This window comes from Myiozetetes cayanensis, unplaced genomic scaffold (genome assembly GCF_022539395.1).
Source record: "Myiozetetes cayanensis isolate MyiCay16 unplaced genomic scaffold, myiCay2020 scf9, whole genome shotgun sequence".
In the NCBI taxonomy this organism is placed as follows: Eukaryota; Metazoa; Chordata; class Aves; order Passeriformes; family Tyrannidae; genus Myiozetetes; species Myiozetetes cayanensis.
Genome location: NW_026088185.1, coordinates 2,199,231 through 2,218,691, shown reverse-complemented (window position 1 = coordinate 2,218,691; position 19,461 = coordinate 2,199,231). Strand labels below are relative to the sequence as shown.

General features: G+C 43.6%; 1 protein-coding gene across 6 annotated transcripts in view; it reads right to left on the bottom strand.

The window, feature by feature from the left end:
- DIP2A (disco interacting protein 2 homolog A) overlaps positions 1-16,659 on the bottom strand; it is a 77,227-nt gene extending 60,568 nt beyond the window's left edge. For all 6 annotated transcript variants that reach the window (XR_007632002.1, XM_050339353.1, XM_050339354.1 and 3 more), the window contains exon 1: positions 16,519-16,659. Coding sequence is in view for 5 of the 6 variants with exons in the window: in XM_050339353.1 (XP_050195310.1) it covers positions 16,519-16,615 (97 nt within the window). In the remaining variant the exon portion in view is untranslated. The remainder of the gene's footprint in view (positions 1-16,518) is intronic.
- Positions 16,660-19,461: the final 2,802 nt, after the last annotated feature.

The window sequence follows — 19,461 nt, the reverse complement described above, 5'->3', positions numbered from 1 at the left end:
ATGAATGGGATCTTTTACAATTCAAGCCAGAAATTATTCTCTGACACAGTCATTTTGATAAGACAGCAAAATGAAAAGCTTTAGAAAGGATGCTGCGTGCAAGCAACGTGTTCCCCTTTAAACACCCTTATGGAAGTGCTATTTCCAAATAACCAAAATCTCAGTGCACTGGAGAAATGAAAATACTCAGAGTTTTTGTTTCTCACTTCCTAAATCCATCAAGGACACAATATCAAAGCAGAATAACTGGCTGGCATGTACTAACCAACCTTTATAATGAATGAGGCCAGAAATAACTGTCTGAACCGAGTCATCCTGTGGTTACCCAAAAGACTTCACGAAAACTGACCCCAAAGATGCAAATCTAGAAACAACCAGACACAGAAATGGGGGAACCATGAAGAAAAAAACCTTTCTAAAGTACATTTTATCAACAAATACAATACACATTCCTCTCCAGTAATTCTGTGAAGAGAAGAAACTTATATTGGGTAGGGAGAATTTTCTATGTAAAAAACATAGAAAACATGTTTTAACATATGTTAAAACAACCAATCACAAAACAAAATTTGTATTTAACTTGGTAATAAATGCCTTACATCATGAAGCCATCCCTCACCTTGAGGAACACGTGTGTAAAAATAATAGAGGATACACACACCACTGAATGTTGTTTGAAGTTGTTTAACTTTTGTAAATCTCTCTTTCATCTAAAGAACCATTTTTCTTCTTTCACATCCTTTACGCTCTCATTAAGACACACTAATTAATTAACACAATGAATATTCTTCAGACTATTGAACTGGTATGAAGTTTTATTTTTATGTTGATTTTTTTTTTCTCTCTCTCCACTTACACCCACGAAGTTACCCCACCAACTGCAGACATTTTAGAGGCAACTGAGTATTTTGTATTTACTAGCTGCAAAAAGCTCATATTCAAACTGTGGCAGCAACCACAAAGATGCCATTTAGGCACGATGCACCACTGAAAGACTGAAGCCACCTGATTCAGAAATCCACGACTGTGGGGAGATCCAACTCATTTATTAGGCCACAAAAATCATTAAAAACCCATCAGCAAACCTCAAAACACTCAACTCAAATTGCAGCACAACACTCAAGAATCACAGAGTACATTCAAAACCTAGAAAGAGAAGGCAGGTGACCTGCAAGGTCTAGTCCGTGTTTATTTATTTTAATTTGTAAACCACAGAACTTTTTCAATGGATTTCTCGGTCTGGGTTTCAGGTTTGTTTGGTTTCCTAACACATCATTAGCACACCCTCAAATGCATTGTAAAACCATGCTTTTAGAGGAATGATTTAAAGTTAATCTTGAAATAACTGGGGGCAGAGGGAGAGAATATGGGGGGGGTGGCTACTGGGCAAAATTTTATGTTGAATGAAGACACTTTGACTTTTTAAAATCAAATGTTAGGATATTTCTTTTAAAAAATCCTTATCAATATTCACGTTAAAGCTACAAAATAACATAAGAGAATATAATTTTACTAAAGAATCAGACCTCAGTGATATATGGGATGCCTGTAAGTCATCTGACGACGTCACAAACAGATGAAGTGATTCAGAGGTCCTGGCTGAACCACAAAATGATCAACTGGGAAAAAAAAGAAACCAGCTGAATTATTCACAGGAGCAGGAGGCAAAGCAAGCCAGCTGGTGCACACAAACATCCTCTCATGGCAGGAATAAAAAAACATCAATCCCCATCAGGACCAGAACAGTTCAGTGCCTGCACACTTGGGAAGCCCCAGCGTGGGTCCTGGTGGTGACTGAACTTATTTACAATTCATTTCTAGCTGCAACATGACCTATTAAGTGTATTTTCTCATGAACTGGAGCTCTCCCTGAACAGCAAGAACAAAATGTTGGCAACAAAACATTGAGCAGGGAGGTTGGACCAGATGACCCACTGTGGTCCCTTCCAATCCAACCCATTCTGGGATTTCTGCCAACTGCACCTTTTCCTCATTTATCTGGTCAGAAAGAGCCAAAGGACAGCCAGGTTTGGTGTCTGTGGTCTCAGATGCTCAAGACCACAACCAGCACCCTGTTTGAGGCTGAATGTAACACACAGCTCCCCCCACTGCTGCCAAGGCAGGGGCTAATCAGCAGTATTTGCTATAAAGTAAGGTTTGTTAAAACCTTATTTGTGAAATGCATCTTTATTACATCAAGCCTTGAATGCAGAAATCGTTTTTAAATTGGTTGCTTAAGAACAAAGCACGTGAGGGAGAAAAAGAGAACCAGCTCCAGCACAAAACAGATGTGTTTCCAGATCATTCCATGCAGTGATATCCATAATCAAAGGCTGAGAAATACTATTTTGCAGTTAATTACCAACATAACAGTAATCTGGAAGAACACAGTTAAGATGAAACTTGTATCAGGCCCCTCCAAAACCCCCGTGAGAGTAACCCACAACAAAACCAAGTTTCAATTAACCAAAGAGTTTCAACAAAACCCAGTTTCAAGGAGAAAACACCAAAGTTCTTCCACTTGACACCAAACAGTTGTTTCCCTCAAGCTCTTCCATCACAACCACAGCTCCTTACCACTGAGCACTATTAAGTAATTACTAATCACTTAATCACTTGGAATCTCTTTATTAAAATAAAAAGATTACAAGCAATTCCCTTAAAACAGTATTCATCTATAAACTTTGGAAAGACCACGTATTTGATGCCTTGACAGTGAAGCCCACTCCCAAAAAAAAACACCACAAACCACCAATGCAATGCTACCCAGTACCAACCACACCACCCTGAGCGCCCAAAATGCAAACCCAGACAAACAATTCCAGAGACAAACACAGAGGTACAGAAATATCAGACTCAAGCTTGTCCATTCAGCCCCAGCCACAGTCCCCTGCGTGCAAGTGCTGGGAAAAATCTACATGACTACATTTATTTTTCAACGAGACCTCTGAGTCATGCAGTGCACTGAAGACACATTGTTCAGTGAACAGAACACTGAATAGGTTTGCATTTTGGTTTTTACAATTCTTTTGCCAAGATAGAAGAGGCTTCAGAACGCAGGAGCACGTGAGCAGGAAGGCTGTGGATGGAGGCACAGGCTGGGGATACTCGTGAAGGAGTGGTTGAAACCACCTGTTTCCACCTTTTCACCCTAAAACCAGATAATCCCTGTTTGTTTACACTCAAAACCGTCTCATTCAGACACGCTGTGGTATGAAAAGTCACCTGATCCTACATTCAGGTTTAGTTTGAGCGTGGATTTATTTCAGAATTACCCCCAGGATCCCCAGCAGTGACTCTCCCTGGTGTTGAAAGCCGGTGAAGCACCAACAACCTGCTGGATGCCTGGCACCGGATGCAGCACAGAAAGCAGGACCACCCAAGAACTTAAAAAAAAACCAAAATAAACCCCCAAAAACCCAAAAGAGATGCCACTGCTTGCACAGAAGTCAGTACCCTCAAAGATAATGCCTGGATCTGCTCTCACCCTGTGTAAACTGCATTAAAATAGTTCCCAGGTATGTGCAGAATCAAGCAAGCTACTGAGGAGTTGGTTTTCACTCAGTCTCCTGCATTTAAACTTAGGCAACTGGAATACAGAAGTCTCCCTTTGAACTGGCCCAGTTCAAAGCAATAGGTTTTGACACTATTTGTCTCCAAATGCCTTACTCAGCCAGCTATCTGAACTCCATTTCCAGAACAGAGGTTTATACTTATTTACCAAAAAAAAATTAAAATCTCTTTTTCAAAAATGCTTATAAAAAAAGGATTTGGGATTTTTAAAAATTTTATTATTGTTTCTTAAATGACTAACAAAACCTGCATGCTGTGTTTCTGTGAAAACACTACAAAGTAAATAAATAAATAAATTTCTTCTTACTGTGGCCAGAAAGGATGGAATTTCTGCTTTAGACTGGCATAAAAAAAGCCCTTACATTGCTAATACAGAAAATACAGACAACTCTTGGAGTTAAGGATTTCAAATAGCTATAATTAATCCCTCCATTTTAACTGATGATCAGGAGACACGTTAATGGCCTCGCTGCATTCCATCAACAGCCGTGGAATTTTAAATCAATTAAGCTCCTGTTAATCTAATATGTAGAAGTGGCTGCCATGACCTCTACAAATGCTGCTTCACTTCCCTGGCCCGTTTATTGAATTAGATTATTCTCAAATTCTCCAGTCTTGATTAAGACAAGGAGAAAGTTTCACCAGAGCCGTTGTCCACTTCTCTACCATGACTTTTCTTAATTCCTGAGCATTTTGCTTTTTATTCCTGGAAAAATTAAGACTTTCCAGCAGTCTAGTAAGAGAGTTGTAAAACCTGTGTCTTTTTTTTTTTTTTTTTTTTAAAAAAGGGTTTGCTTTTGGAAATGAAACCCCTTTCCCAAGAAAATTGTCTTGGCATACCCTTAACAGCTTGATTCATCAGCCAAAATGCTGTGATTTTGAACTCTCCAACACTCCCAAACTGCAGAGCTGTTCTGATTTTTATGTGTGTTTTCTTAGGATGTGCCCTGATCTGTAAGAAAACCACTGAGCCCCAGTAATCCTATATTCTCTACAGTTTTGTAGCTAAATCCTCCCGTGCTTCAGAAATGAGATGTTCCCTCAGAAGTTCTCCCAGGAACAAAGGCATTTTGGTTTTCTGTAATTATCTTGTCAACTTTTCCAGTGTACATGACTTCACCCATAAACCACTGGGTTTAAAACACTCAAAACCTGGCAAAAGTGAATAATTTTAAGTCCTTATATATTTCTATTAGATACTCAAGTATCTAATAGAATTTTTTTTTCAACAGCTGGACTGATTAACTCATAAATGTAGGAAATAACTTTAGTTCTCAAGTTTTGAAAGATGCTTAAAGAGTTTAAAATTCTAAAGCTTTTGCTGTTGCTCCAGTTCCCTCTCCCCAAAATTCTAGAAAGCTTCCAGAAGAATAAAGACTGAAATCAAGAAATTCTGCTTCCTCATGTCAGCCTGATGCAACGTCCCTAAAAAACTCTACAGGTCACTGCAGTTAGGAAAGAAAAATCGAAAAAAAGTAATTTAAAAGCCAATTCTCTGCATATAGATTTTCCTTAAGATCCTGCTGCTGCTTGCTCTGTTGTGAGCACAAAAAAAATAATTATAATAGCCACCAGTAAAGTTCCTTCCTGCAGAAGGTGGAAATCAGGGATGTTATTAACATGGTGTCAACATTCATTAAAATCTAGAGAAAAGGGAGGTAAATATATCAATGCAACATTTTTCTGTCAAATGACGTATTTTATGTTTGTTTCTATTTTCAGGCCTCAGTCCAGGACGTGGTGCTCAGAACCTCTGCGAATAAATTCACTTCGAGACTCTCCAAGAAGTGTCATGTGAAGGCTTTGATATCAGAAACTTCGTGAAACACCTAAAAAACCTAAGATGAGCCAACATTTGTTAATTAGCACCTAAGAAAGGTTAGGAACTAATCAAGGCTTGCTTCAGCATCGGTTCTCCGAGTGGATGAGCTTTAAAAGGTCTCTTCCAACCCAAACTTTGTGAATCTATCCTATGATACAAGAAATAAGTGGAATAATGATGCCTCCTGGTTTTATTAAAAAAAAACAAAACCAACTTCAATTTCTTCCAAAAATGTCTCTAGTAAACATACCACTATTTATTTTTTTAAATGCTCACGCCAATTAAGTGTAGACTGCACAAGATAGCAGTTCCATAAGAATTTGAAAATACTTGGATATGCCTGAAACCAAATAAATCACTTATCTAGAGACAGAAGTGCAAAACCTGAAGCTGAACCTCAAAGGAGTAGCACAAATTCCTACAGAGTTGGCAAGTGGATTTCTTTTAAAAGTAAGTTTCCTTAGTCTTAAAATACAACCCACTGGCATTTACCATGAAACACCAACTTAGTTGTTTAATTCCATTAAATACACATCACTTCACTGCTGCTAAAAAACATCCACAAATCCACAAACCTGCAAAAGTTACTATTTTACCACCTGGTTTATCATTGGAAGGTAGTATGTCAATATGATTTTTTTGGTTAGGTAGGTCACCTCCTCTGGTCTTGTGCTTCCAGAAATATCTCTACTACAATTAATCTGAACCACAGTTTTGCTGGAGATACTTCTACCAACTACACACAACAACATTAATTTCCAGTGAAGAGTCATACTTGTCCTCCTAGCCCAGAACTAGGCAAGGGTCTTTACACAGCACCAGGAAATAATTTTACTGCAGTCACTCTCCCAAATAGGACACCCAGTGATGAGGACTGGAAATAAATTCTCGAGTTTTGAAGTCACACTTTCCTTTATAAAAGGGCATGGAAGACTTAACTTCACATGATGAACACAATTTTGATAACATCAGAACTGCATGAACCATCACAATTCATCCCACAGTCCCTTAGCACCCCAGGGAATTATCTCACACTTATTCAGGCTCTTTCCACAGTCAGAAAAAACCTATCTCTGTTTGGAGCACAACAGTGACCAAACTGGCCTGACCCAAAAAAGGAACAACCCAAATAAATGGTAAAAGCAACTCTGATGCGAGAGCTCGCCCGATGGAAGATGCAGTGAGGGGCAGCAGGGCACAGAAAACAAGGAATGATCACAAGAACAAGCTGTCAGATATTAGCTGTGCACACTATTAGCTCTGTTTTGTATGTTTAAAATGATTTTTATTTTTTCCCCTCTGGATACAGGTCAGGGAACACTGGTCCTGGCCAGGGGAGAAGGATCAGTTGTGTAAATACCCACTCAGACACAGAGTTTGTCAACTCTAATTTATACAGTTTCCCTTTCAAATGGAAGTACAAGACACCATTTACTTCTTACTACTATCTACCCTGTACTGGTTTCACTCATCATTCTGCTACTCCTCCTCCATGGGCTCAAACCAACCTGTAATCACCTTCATCACCACAGTTCCCTGCTGTGACTGCAACACTTATCTCACAGTTTAAGGTCCATACAACTTACCGAGGCAAAAGTAATACAGATCAGGATGTAGACACAGCCATTTTACCATTAAAATATGATTTATAATCTTAACAGTATCATAAAATTAGAATATTGGGCCACAGCTACAAGCAAATACAGAATATGAGCGTAAAGGAAAGGAAAAAAAAAATCACTGAGAAAGGAAAGGTCAATAACTCCAGTGATACCTGTTGTAAATCTTCATTCCAGGTCTCTGGAGCAGCCCCTGCCTCCTGCAAACACCTCTGTTACAGGTATTCCCAGTACCCAAAGTTCTTTCAATTAACAGAATCTAAACATTCTTAAGGGCACCTGAAAACACCTTTTGTTAAAAAAGGGAAGACCCTCATTTGCTGATGGTCAGTCTCAGGCACTGGTTAATTGATAAACTGATGTCCTGTGGAAATCAAACCAAACCAAACCAGAACAGTGCCAACATCTGCTAAAACCCAAATCTGAAGAAAGATATGACTCGGTACTCATTTAAGCAATAGCTGCTGATACATCTAATCCTGGCTTCACCACTGGGAAAAGTCTAGAATCATAGATATAATCATAGATATAATTTGCTCCAAACACTGAGGTAATCAGAAGGCATCAAAAAATACCCATTTCCTTAACACATTTCTTCATCTGTCACAAGATCACACTGGTTGATTACTACATCAATGCTTTTAAACCACTGGTTTATTGAATTATTCACGAAAAGTAACCCCAAACCTCACCAACAAGGCAGCTGTAGCTGGAAAGTGAGAGCAGGGAAAACAACGTGCACCACCTCGACTCCTGCGCTGCTGCTCACACTGACAGGTCCAGCTACGGTTCTGGATCTGACCACCACAAAATACACTGCCCCTCAGTCTGCCCAGCTGCTCAAGGCAGGCAAACACACAACCAGCAAAAATACAACACAAAAGCCCACAGCAGTTCAAACTAATCCAAACTAGTCCTTCTTACCCCACTGGTGTTTCTGGGGGCACAGTTAAGCACAGCCCAAAAGCCCGTTGAGACTACACGGAGTCAAACCGGGAGGACGTTCAGAGTGATGCTCTCAACACTCCTGCACCAGAGCAAGGAGAGGGAAAAAACCCCAAAACTACAAAAAAGACCTCTACTTCCTGCTAGGAGTGACTCTGGGTTAATCAGCTTAACTGTTGAAAAGTTTCAAGGTCATAACTTTTACGTGTCTAAGCCAAGAGCAGCAGAAACAAGGCAAAGAGCAAGAATGAGCATCATCCCAAGTACAACCATTCCTGTAACATGTACTACAACATCAGCTAGCTGGTTGACAAAGTTCAAGTTCCTTAGTGGTTCTTACTCAGCAAATGAAAACCTGAGTTAAAAACAAACAAACAAAACAAAAAATCAGAAAAAAAATGCTCAAACCTAAATACTCGCTTGCTTCAAATACCTTTTCTGAAAGAAAAACAAAGGGAGAAATCGTTACTGAGCTCCCACCTCTGAAAACAGTGAATATTCCTTGCAAAATGAAGTAACTCCCACCAAATTATACAAACACAACTCAGATGAGAAACTTCAGTAGTTTTGCCAGACAACACACAACTGCAAACAAACATTTTCCCTTTTCCTAACCCTGCCTCCCTCGTGCTCTCTTGACATGACCTGACAGGTTTTCTTTGCAACAACACATTCCAGCCTTTTCTTCACATTTCCTACCCCTTATAATATAAGGGAAATCTCAGAGTGTGGGACTTTTTGACAGAATTCTGGCTTAACAACAGGAAGCTGGTATGGACAGAGCTGAAGCTCCTCCAGTTATACCCAAACCACCTCCCAAAACAGGTTTTCATTTCTCTGGAAGCAAAGGACTTCTCAAACCCTACCTGATAAAATGCAGGTATTTTCCTTGTATTTGATGAATCCCAGATCTGTGGGGCAGTAACATATTGATTATGACTCAAGGGAGTTTTCATATCTCAAGTTCTAGAAGGACAAGACACAGCCACAACCAAGCAAGGCCAGCATTTCATTCCAGGCTGGATCTGGGACAGATTGGAGGAAAAGCCAAGCAGACAGAGGCAGAAGTTGAGAAAATTTATTTCGGGTGCAGATTCAGGTTGCAGCTAAGCTGAAGTATTGGCACCCTCCTCCATCCTTCTGCCCTCAGCCCAATCCAGCTCTGAGGCCATCTGGTTATAACTAGGTAAAACGAAAAATAAATTTTAAAAATCAAATATTTGAGCCACAGTGGATTATAACAACAAGCCAGAATAAAAGATGATTTACACCTATCTTCAAAATATCGCAACACCAGCTGTAAGCTTATTTTCGGTGTCCATAAATAACAAATTCTGCAAGAGGCAGATTTTTGTCAGACACTACTGGCATCCAGCAGCAACACTGAATGAGAAGTCCCTGCTAGTGGAGGGATGAGGCCCAACAAGATTCACCAGTCGCTGGAGGTCCCTCCAAGTTCTTAAAGGGATGTACACAGAGATAATAAAATAGGAATGTTTTGACCTTCAAAAGGTAACAACAGACACAGAACATTAAGAGCTGCTTCTTTCTTCACTGAACTGTGAATTGCAGACACTGGCTACAAGGCTCAAGTTTCAACACAGGAAAACAACAACAACAAAAATCCACAGATTTGTGAGAAAGGTAGAAGGATTTGATAGAAGGTTATGAGGAAGTTTTGGAGGGTTTAATGATTCAGCCACACATTTCAACTCGGTCCCCTCAATTCTGCACTGCAGAACCGCTTTCTTCAGCCTCAGCCCCGGAAAACCACACGCTCAGTTTTATTGCACACCCTGCTGGGGTAACAATGCTTGGACTCCACGACCTCAGAGGTCTTTCCCAGCCTAAATGATTCCATGACCTTCGAATCCGGGTCTGCAATGGCCACTTCCAGAAAACTCAGGCGAACGCACCAAGTTTGTGTTTCCTCGAGAGCTCCAAACCTCTTGTGCCAAGAAACCGTCAAACACTTTTGATACTTCTTCCAAGGTAAATACCCAGGTTCTTAATAACCACATAACTGTCATGTAATCAGAGAGACTGAAATGTTTTGCCTCTCCCTTTGCATACTTCAAAAAAAAAAAAAGTCTTTCTTGCAGTAACAGATCGGGGCAATCCATCTGTAACTCAGCTGTAGGAAATGCCACAGGGCATCTTCTCTGGATCACGCTGTTCTTCAGTCCAAGAGATGCCACAGCCCTTCCTCAAATGAAATCACATTGCAAAAGAAGAGTTTATTCCTTTAAAACAAACAAACAAACTAACTAACCCAAAGGAAAAAAACACCCCAACAGCATTTTAACTGGTAAATGGGGGGAAAAAAAAATCACTTCATGTTTTCAAGGCTGATAGAGCTTGATTATAGGTATGGGGGAAGGATGGTGAGGTAGGTTTGATCACACAGGGCAGTGATCAATGTGAATTTTATAAAGGTCTATTAACTTCATAAAATATGTGCATTTGTGATTTTAAGGAAAATTTTGCATGAGAACACCTGGAAGAAAATACATTTAATTTAATTTTCTTAAAGGACAGGCTGCCATCATACTATTGGCTCCTCACAGGTTTTAACCTTTCTTGACAAAGCAACATATAAAAGAATGAGAAGATTTTTACTCAGACACAGGGAAGAGATTAATTTAAACACCGCTTAACTACATCAGAAATCCAAAGGGCAACCAAAAAAAAAGCCCCAACCACCTAACTGGTCGAGTCTGAAATTCTGCTTTGATTGGAAAGGAAGTTGATGACCCAGCACTCCCAGTTCTCCTGGTCGAGCATTTTCTCTTTCCTCTCGGAGATAAAGAAAGCAGCACAGTAGATTTAGTCCTTTCATTTTTTAAGCCTTTAAGTGCATCAGCATGACCCCTAAGCTGGAAGCCACAGACAAGAGAATGAGGGTGGATGTCCTTCTGCAGATCCTCACTGCTCACAGAAGCGATTCATTAGAAACAGCTGAAGGCAAGAAGTGTACAAAGATGCTCTCAACTAAGAGCAGGCAGCTTGCTCATCCTCCCATGTTCCAGAAGGTGGGAAAGAAGAAAGGGGAGGGAGGGGCAGCAGAATAACACTGGTGGAAAATGAACATGATGGGAGCAGTGGGAATGAAAGGGAAGGCTTGTTACAAGTGAAAACCACAAACAATCATATTATTCCACCGCTACAACAGTGTTTTCCAGTATGGGTGCTAATATTTTAGGTCACCTCAACAAGAGCCTCTAATCTGCTTCTCACTACTTTCCAAAATACAGGGGAGAACAAAAAATCTGCTCTGATCATTCAGTACATCAGACATGGTAAGAAATAAAAAAAAAAAGTTTATGAATTAATTCCACCGGGGTTTGGATAAACCCTCAGGTGTAGCACATTCCCACCAGTGAACGAGCAGTGACAGCGTGTGCCCCTTTCTGAGGAAACGGGAACTGCCACAAGACTGCCCTGAGATAAATAAATAAACAAATAAATCAAGACCCTGCCTCCCTCTGGACACAGCCTGAGCGTTCCAGGCACAGAACGGGCCTGGGGAACACAAGGTAGCCTGAAGGACGCCAGCCAGGTGAGACCTGCACCGGGTGTTAACGTGTGAGAACAAGCTTTGTAGGCTTACTCAGCCCCCATGGGCATTTGGCAAGCCCCAGGTACTATCACACAATTAACAGTTTCTGTTGGAGAGCCCAGAAATTAAGCAAGAAGGACGCTGCAGGTTAAGTTTCACAGACTGCCATCTGTCTCCCCCGGTCCTTCCCACTGACAGTCTCAGATCATATTTATTTTTCCAAGTATTAAAATGACAGCAGAAGACTTCTATAACAGAAAACTACCACTTTAAGACCAGAAAAAAAACTCCCAAATACCATGCTTTATCACAAGAATAATGATATGTGAAAGTGTGTGTGTCTTCCTCACCCATTTCACATACAGAAATTTAGCACCACGTCAATTCTGCCAGTGTAACAAAAGCACTTAAACTTTTCAGCTCTCACCAATACCTTTAGGTTTTATAAGAGGCTGTTCTGACCAAAAATAAGTACTATTTTATCAATTTGTTTAAAAAAAAAAAAAAAAACAAACCACAAAACCAACTAGACTTACTAAAAAAGTATTTGCTGAAGCATTGCTGAAATATTTGCAGTAGCCAAAAACGTCAGATTTTATAGACCTTTAATTTTTTTCAGGATATATTTCCTAGTTGAGATCTTCTTCCACTCAGGAATTACCTGCAGTACTGCAGGTACATGCCAAAAACCCCCAATTCCCACAAAGGAAAACAAACAAACAAACAAACCAAATCAAAACACAAACCCCAGAGAAAGCTTCCTTGTCACACACACAAATTCCTCCTTTCCTAAATGGGAAATAAAAAAACTGGGGTCAAAATCATGTGAGATTCAGCTTTCAGCCCAGGCAGATGGAAACATCTGCTGGGGAACCTGCACACTCACCACTCCATCCAAACTGCACGGTTTGCCACTAAAACTCAACCAGGCTCTGAAGAAACCTAGGAGCGACGTGTTGGGAGCTGCAAAATACAGCTATAACCCAAAATACAGCTATAAACCCCAAATAAACCAAGGAATAAGGTTATAATTAAGATAGCAAGCTACAGGACAATACATTTCTATCTCAGGACTAACCCTGTAGCCTGGTTGACAGAAGCCACTGAGAGCAGCACTCCCCATATGTCAATTGGTGGAATAATGAGACAGATCTGAACAGATCTGAACTAGTAAAAAAAAAAAAAATCTCTTCAGCCTCTTTACAGCAGGTTAATCTCTGGTTAGAGTTTCAGCTTAGTTCATAGAATCATTAAGGTTGGAAAAGACCTCCAAGATCATCAAGTCCAAACTAAGACCCACCTACAAATTCGTCACCTGACACAGTTTTATCTTTGACTACTTCTATTCCTATGTATCTTGCCCTCAGATGAGCAAGGAAAAAGAGAAGCATCTTCTGCCATAAATAACCTGGAAGAAGCAAAAAATGACCCCATTCCACATCCCCAAGGCTTAGGGGAGTAAAACTGAAGCTGCTGAAGTGTTGCCCTACTCTCTTCGGAAAGAGGTCTTCAAACGTCAGGAGTTATTTTGGCCCAGGAAGGGCTTCAAGATCTCTCAGGTTTTTCTCTGTTACCCTAAAACATGTATCTCATTGCATAAGGCAGCAAAGTATAGCTATGTGCCACGGAAAAAAAAAAAATGCAGCAGAAAAACTGGGAAAGTTCTGAAAAGGAAAAGAATAAAAATGATGACAAGAGAAGACAGAGTTCTCTCTGCACAAGAGAACAGTCAGAAGTTGTGTCAAGGCATGGCTTTCAACTGAAATGTGGTTTTCGTGAAAGCACAAACTGTATGACTCACATTTGTGTCTGAATGAGACCTGCTCTGCAAAATTATTAGTCCTTAATAAAAGGCAGTGCACGAGTACACTTAGATACATAAAAATACACACAAATATGTGTGTGTATGACAGCACAGGTACAGGCTTTAAAAAGCACATTGATGCTTCTCCTGCAAAATCTCCACTGCCAACTGGAATTATTTTTTCTCTTAAGAGCTATTTATAATCTTAGCTCTCTTTCAGAACACAGAAGAAAACAACAACAAAAAACCCCACCTGTGTTTTACAGGGACTAATAAAAAACGTGAAGCACTGGAGCTTCACAGCATCCCTGCCATGCTTACCCTGCCAGGCTCATTAGGGAACTCTGCATCTTTCCATTACATCAGAAAGCTGCAGCATCTTACAGTCTTAAGGTAAGCAAGCTTAGTCCACAGATCCATCATCAGCTGCAGCCCAGCTTAGGTGCCAGGCATGCTCTCAAAACTGTCCTTACCTCCCAAAAAGGTTGTGGCAGATCTCTTAAGTTTTCTTAACAAGACTCACTCATTTTTTTCAACAAGATAGGAATTACAGTGCTGATGTAACAAGGCATCACAGCAGCATCACTGCATGGTAACTTTTTTATCCCCAACTATTATTTTCCCAAAACATGAAGCATACAAACAACGTCAATCGAGAGATTAGGATGTTGGAAACGCGAGGGGTTGGAAATGTGCACGTGATTGGAATTGCAGCACGAGCTGGCATTCCATCCCCATCCAAAAGTCTTCTCAGTCAAATGCTTAATTTAGGATTTTGAGTTGCCTTTTAGAAAGAACCAATGTACTCGTGCCTCCATTCTTCTCTACATCTAAACACAAACGCTTTTCCCAACTTTTGCTACAACAACCTGGGGCAAAAATCAAAAGGAGAGATTAATCACCTTCCTGATGTATTTATTTATAGGTGAAAATAATGTAATCAAAGAGAACAAACACTACTCCTGCCTCAGAACAATACACACAACATTTCAATTAACAAAGTACATACACAAATTAGAAAGGAACTCGATCCTGTGTTTCTTCCTTTCTCCTTCTCCCTTCACACTTCCTCTCAGATGATGGGAACATCCTCCCAAGTACTGACCTTCTCTAACTTGTGGCATATTCAGCACAAGAAATCTTAGATTGCTATTCCTTCCCCTCCAAACGAGCAAGTTCTGAGCATTGATGATGGAGGGGCCCACTAAAAGCTTCACATGCAAACCTTGAGCGATGGCAGGACATGAGCACGTAACATATCGAGTGTTGAAGAACTACTTGCAAACGCTTTGAAACCTTTGAGGAAAGGCAGACAAGGACTCACATCTAAGCTCATAAACTAAGTCTTCAAAGTGGTCAAGAAATTTGAGCTCACATAACCACTCGATCCAATCCCTTAATTAATCCAGCAGCTACACGGCAATACACTTCCCATATCAGACCCCCTGCACTAGGACAGTTTGCAATCACTCCAGGTGTTTCACTGGTTTAACACACTGCAGATCTGTTAGAAAAACGCTCCATCAGTTGAACAAACACACAGTCAGGAGCAGGCAGCCCCAGGAATCCCGGCTGACACGGAGTGAGAGCCGCCGTGCCCAGCGCGGCCGGGCCGTGAGAACACACGGTGCCAGCTGCACACACAGTAGAGCAGCTCACGGGAATTCCTCTTGCACAAGCACCGGGGCATGCCAGGCACTGCTTCCGACAGCGCCGGCGGGCGTGCAGCGACAGGTTACACTTGGACGACAAAGTTACCCATCCCACACCTTTCCCCTGCCACAGCACCAGGGGGGTTCCACGCTGGAGGCGAGGACAGCGGACCTGTGAATCATTTCCAAAGCCGTGGCCTGAGTCAGGCAGTGTATCGAGGTGAAATAACCCCAGTTTTGCCCACCTGAACGTGCTGATTAGAATACTGCAACATCTGAGGGGAGGACTGAACGCTCCCACATTAACAGGTTTTTAGCTCTTCTGCTCCAACGTGCAGCTTGACAACTTAGCTGAGAAAATTCAGTATCTGCTCCCAAAAAATGCTGCCTCAGTCACCTCTGCCCTGCTCTCCTGCACCAAGTGCCTACACCTGCTTGTCTGCAGGACAAGCCATGCCAGGGGACCAATAGGCAAAAAAAAAAATCCTCCCCAGCCCTTCAACTCCCACTGCAGTCACAGAAGGGTTGTGACCTCTGGTGAGCAGCCTGGTAGGTGGAAGGGAAGGAACGCTTCCTTTTGGGGGCTGAAAACCCACAGCATGGTCACAGTGACCCTTTGCCTGGCATCGTATCTTGCCAACTCTGCTCACTAATGCACAGGGCTGGAGCCCCTCCGCTCTGCAGACAGGCTGGGAGAGCTGGGGGTGTTCAGCCTGGAGTAGGAAAGCTCCAGGGAGACCTTAAAGATCCTTCCCGTGTCTAAAGGGGTTCCGAGAGAGCTGGAGAGAGATGTGGGACAAGGGCCTGCAGTGACAGGACAAGGTGGAAAGGCTTCCCACTGACAGAGGAGAGAGCTGGATTGGATATAGGGAAGAAATTCTTCCCTGTAGGGTGGGCAGGCCCTGGCACAGGTTGCTCAGAGAAGCTGTGGCTGCTCCATCCCTGGAAGTGTTCAAGGTCAGGCTGGACAGGGCTTGGAGCAACCTGAGCTAGTGGAAGGTGCCCCTGCCCATGGCAGGGGGCTGGAACACCGTGAGCCTTAAAGGTTCCAACCCAAAAAACCACTCCGCGATTTCTGCGGCTCTACAGAAACGGAGCGAACATCACCGTATTCCTGCCTGTATACACAGGGAAGCACGAAACCGTTGGAAATTAACGAGAGACCCAAAGACATTAAAAACAAGCAAGCAAACAAACAAACCCTAATAAAACCACCAAAAACCAACTGCCTTTGCGGCGCATCCAGCTGCGCTCGGAGCGGCCGTGTGGAAGCGCTCCCGAGGGAGCCTCCGCCGCCGCTCCCAGCGCAGGGCCCGCGGTGCCGGCGCAGGCCCGGCCCCGGTGTGAGGGCTCCGGTGGGAGCCGAGCCCGGTGCCCGCGGACCCCGCCGAGGGGCGAACCCGCCGCCACCGCCGCCGCTCCCGGCTGCCCCTCAGCAGCACCGCGCCCGCACCGCCCCGGCCGGGCGACCGGAGCCGCCCGCGGCCTCCCCCTCCCCGGCCGGGCCGGGCCCCGCAGCCCGGGCGAGCCGCGGCCCCGCTCACCCTCGGACAGCTCCAGCTCCAGCTCCGCCAGGCTCTCGCGCACCTCGGGCGGCAGCGGCACGGCCTCCAGCGCGCAGCCCCCGCGCTCCGCCGCCATGGCGAGGGCGGGCGGGCGGCCGAGCAGCGAGCGGACCCCGCCGGAGCCGCCGCCCAGCGCTGCCGCAGGTGGGGCCGGGGGCGGGCCGGGCCGGCCCGGCGGGGAGGGAAAAGGCAGGGAGGGAGGGAGAGAGGGAGGGACCGCCGGCCCCACCGCCCCGCGCAGCCGCTGCCGCAGCCCGGGACGCGCCGCCCGCGCCAGGGCCGGGCCGGGAGGGGCCGCAGCAGGACCCGCCCGCTGCCTCAGCCGGCCGCTGCCTCTCTCTTTCAACCTTCCCTGTTTCTTTCCTCTCCTTCCCCCTTCTTTCCTTTCCCTTTCCTGTTTCCCTTCCTCTTTCCCTTTCCTTCGCCCCTTGCTCTGCTGAGATCACTTCCCCCAAGTACCGAAACTGCCCTTTCTCCCTCCCCACTTCTTTCCTCCCAGCAGAGTGACCGAGCGTGAGGACCTGGCTCCCACCCTACATCCCCACCCCCGGCGTGTCCCAGGATAGGGTGTGGAGGTATTCATGGCACAGAATTCCAGTGTGAGAGCCTACACCTTAAGTGGTGCCTGGGACGCTATCAAATAAATAAATAAAGATAGATAAATGTATCTGTGTCTTACCTAAAACCAACCACCTCTCCAAGGGCGCTTAGAGACCAGGAGGAAACGTTGGGTTTGGAGCCCGTGTCAAGGCACCATGGGCATGATGAACTTCAGGTGTTCCTGCAGCCTCCCAAAGACCCAGGCAAAAGCAAATCCAGGACATTGCCGGTGGTCCTGACTGCCAGGACAGCTCTGCCTGTAAGAATAACCTTCCTGGAACCAGAAAACAGGGAAGAAATCTGGGGAGAAGTTTTCTGCTAACAGCTGCTTCTGTCCAAAACAGCTGCCCTATTTGGGGGTGATGGGGTTCACCCTGGTATCACATATGGGGGATTCCAAATCCTCTGCTCAAGTTAGCGAGGTCAGCACATCACAGGAGAGCGTGCCCTGCGTGACTGCCCTTCCAAGGGCACAGACAGACCACACCAGCCCTTGGAAAACCACACTCCCTAAAACTTCACCCCTGATACCGGGCAGAAATGTTTCTGCTTCCATTGTCCCTCAGAAAGCTGTCTGTGGGTAGCAGGGAGCTGATGGGAATGCAGCCACAGGTAACATATTACCTATAGTTCTGAAAGACTGCCCTGCATGTCTTGGGACATAAAAAAAACCCCTGCAGATTGATTAAAAAATGTGCCAGTGCAAAGCCAAATTCCCTTGAAACAGAACTGATCCCTATGATGTGCCAGCTTCCCTTTAAAAGGTAATCTTTAATGTCCACCCAGAAGTGCCAGCTTTTAAAACCAGTCATTCATTTGGATTTGCAGTGCCAGTACTGACTGGCTCACTCTGAGCACAGGCCCTCTGGTCTCACAGCCTTGCTTAGAGTCAACACTGAACATTCAGGTGTGAGGATGCAATTACAGATTTGATTTAGTGCCAGTTCTGAACTCTGCTCTAGAAATGCACATTGTTCTCAGCAGAGGACAAACTCCTGCTGTGCTAAGCGAAAAGGGCACCAGCCCCATTCAATGTGCAGATTGACAACGCTGCATGGAGTGCTAACACTCCTAGAATATGATTTTTAAAAGAAATAGGATGCACTGAGCCAGCAAACTGTCAGTTCAAACTGGTTTAGAACTCAGGACCAAAAGGACACGCTGGGAAAGGTCTTACCGACATCCAGAGGCAGTAAATCACCAGATTCCTGAAGAGCTGTTGTATCCAGCCCAGCAGTCCACCAAGCTGGGCCCCATGGAATCCAGGCTCTTCCTTCACTTAGGGCTGATCCTGGAGCTCCACAGCATTTCCTCCACATAGCACAGACACTCTTGGCACTGCTCACTGGCCACAAACTGCTCCTCAGCCCTGCCCTGCCCCTTGACCAGCCTCATGTCCCACCCCACTTCTTGGAGGCCAGGCTCCTTTACCTTCAATCTTCTATCTCTATCATCTTTTTTTTCCAAAGAACTAAATGGTGTTCTACCTGGCAGATACAGAAGGGCTTACCAGGACCAATACTGGATAAAAGCAGTTTAAATAAGCAATAAAACAATCTCAGACAAACACCAATATATAACTGTCAATACCCTGTAGAGAAAAATCTTGCAGTAGGCTGAGGCAGAATAATCTGTCTCCAGAAGAGATTTTTCTGAGGCTCCAAAGTTGAACACCACATCTGCTTCAAAGGCAGAGATTTCATGTTTCCATGGGGTTTAAAAATACTTCTGGTGTTATAATTCTGCCTATACTTTTTCTGAAGAAATACAGAAGCATAACAGAAGGAAGTCTTATTCAGCATGATATTTGGAATCTCTCTCATTTTTGCACTGAGACATTGTGACTAGAAATGGATTTACCACCAGAATGCCTCTTTCCTCTCCTCTGAACAGTAACTTCAGACATTTGGAACTGTCCCCCTGAAGGTACCTGCAGCACAAGATACTGGACAGAGAGTAGGGTTTGCAAGCAGGAGTTTCATTTACATCAGAGGTAGATAAAGTTCAGAGGTTCTGTTTGGTAGTTTTTGCCAAAAATGCGAAGAGTTAAATAAAAGTTATGAGCCTTTTGAACTAGAGAAAAGAAGCTAAAAGTGTCCAGAATAAATAGGACAGAGGGAGGGAGAACTTATTTACTGTAAAACCAGAAGAGCAAACCCTAAATTCACAGATAGCTACAGGTACCTTTGATATTAGTGACAGTATTTGAGCTGTACCTTTAGTCAGAATGATCCCACAGAAATATTAAAGCCCAAACAGTTTTAGGAACAGCAAAATGAGTAAACAGGTAAGGTGAAAACAAATAACCATACAATGTAAGAA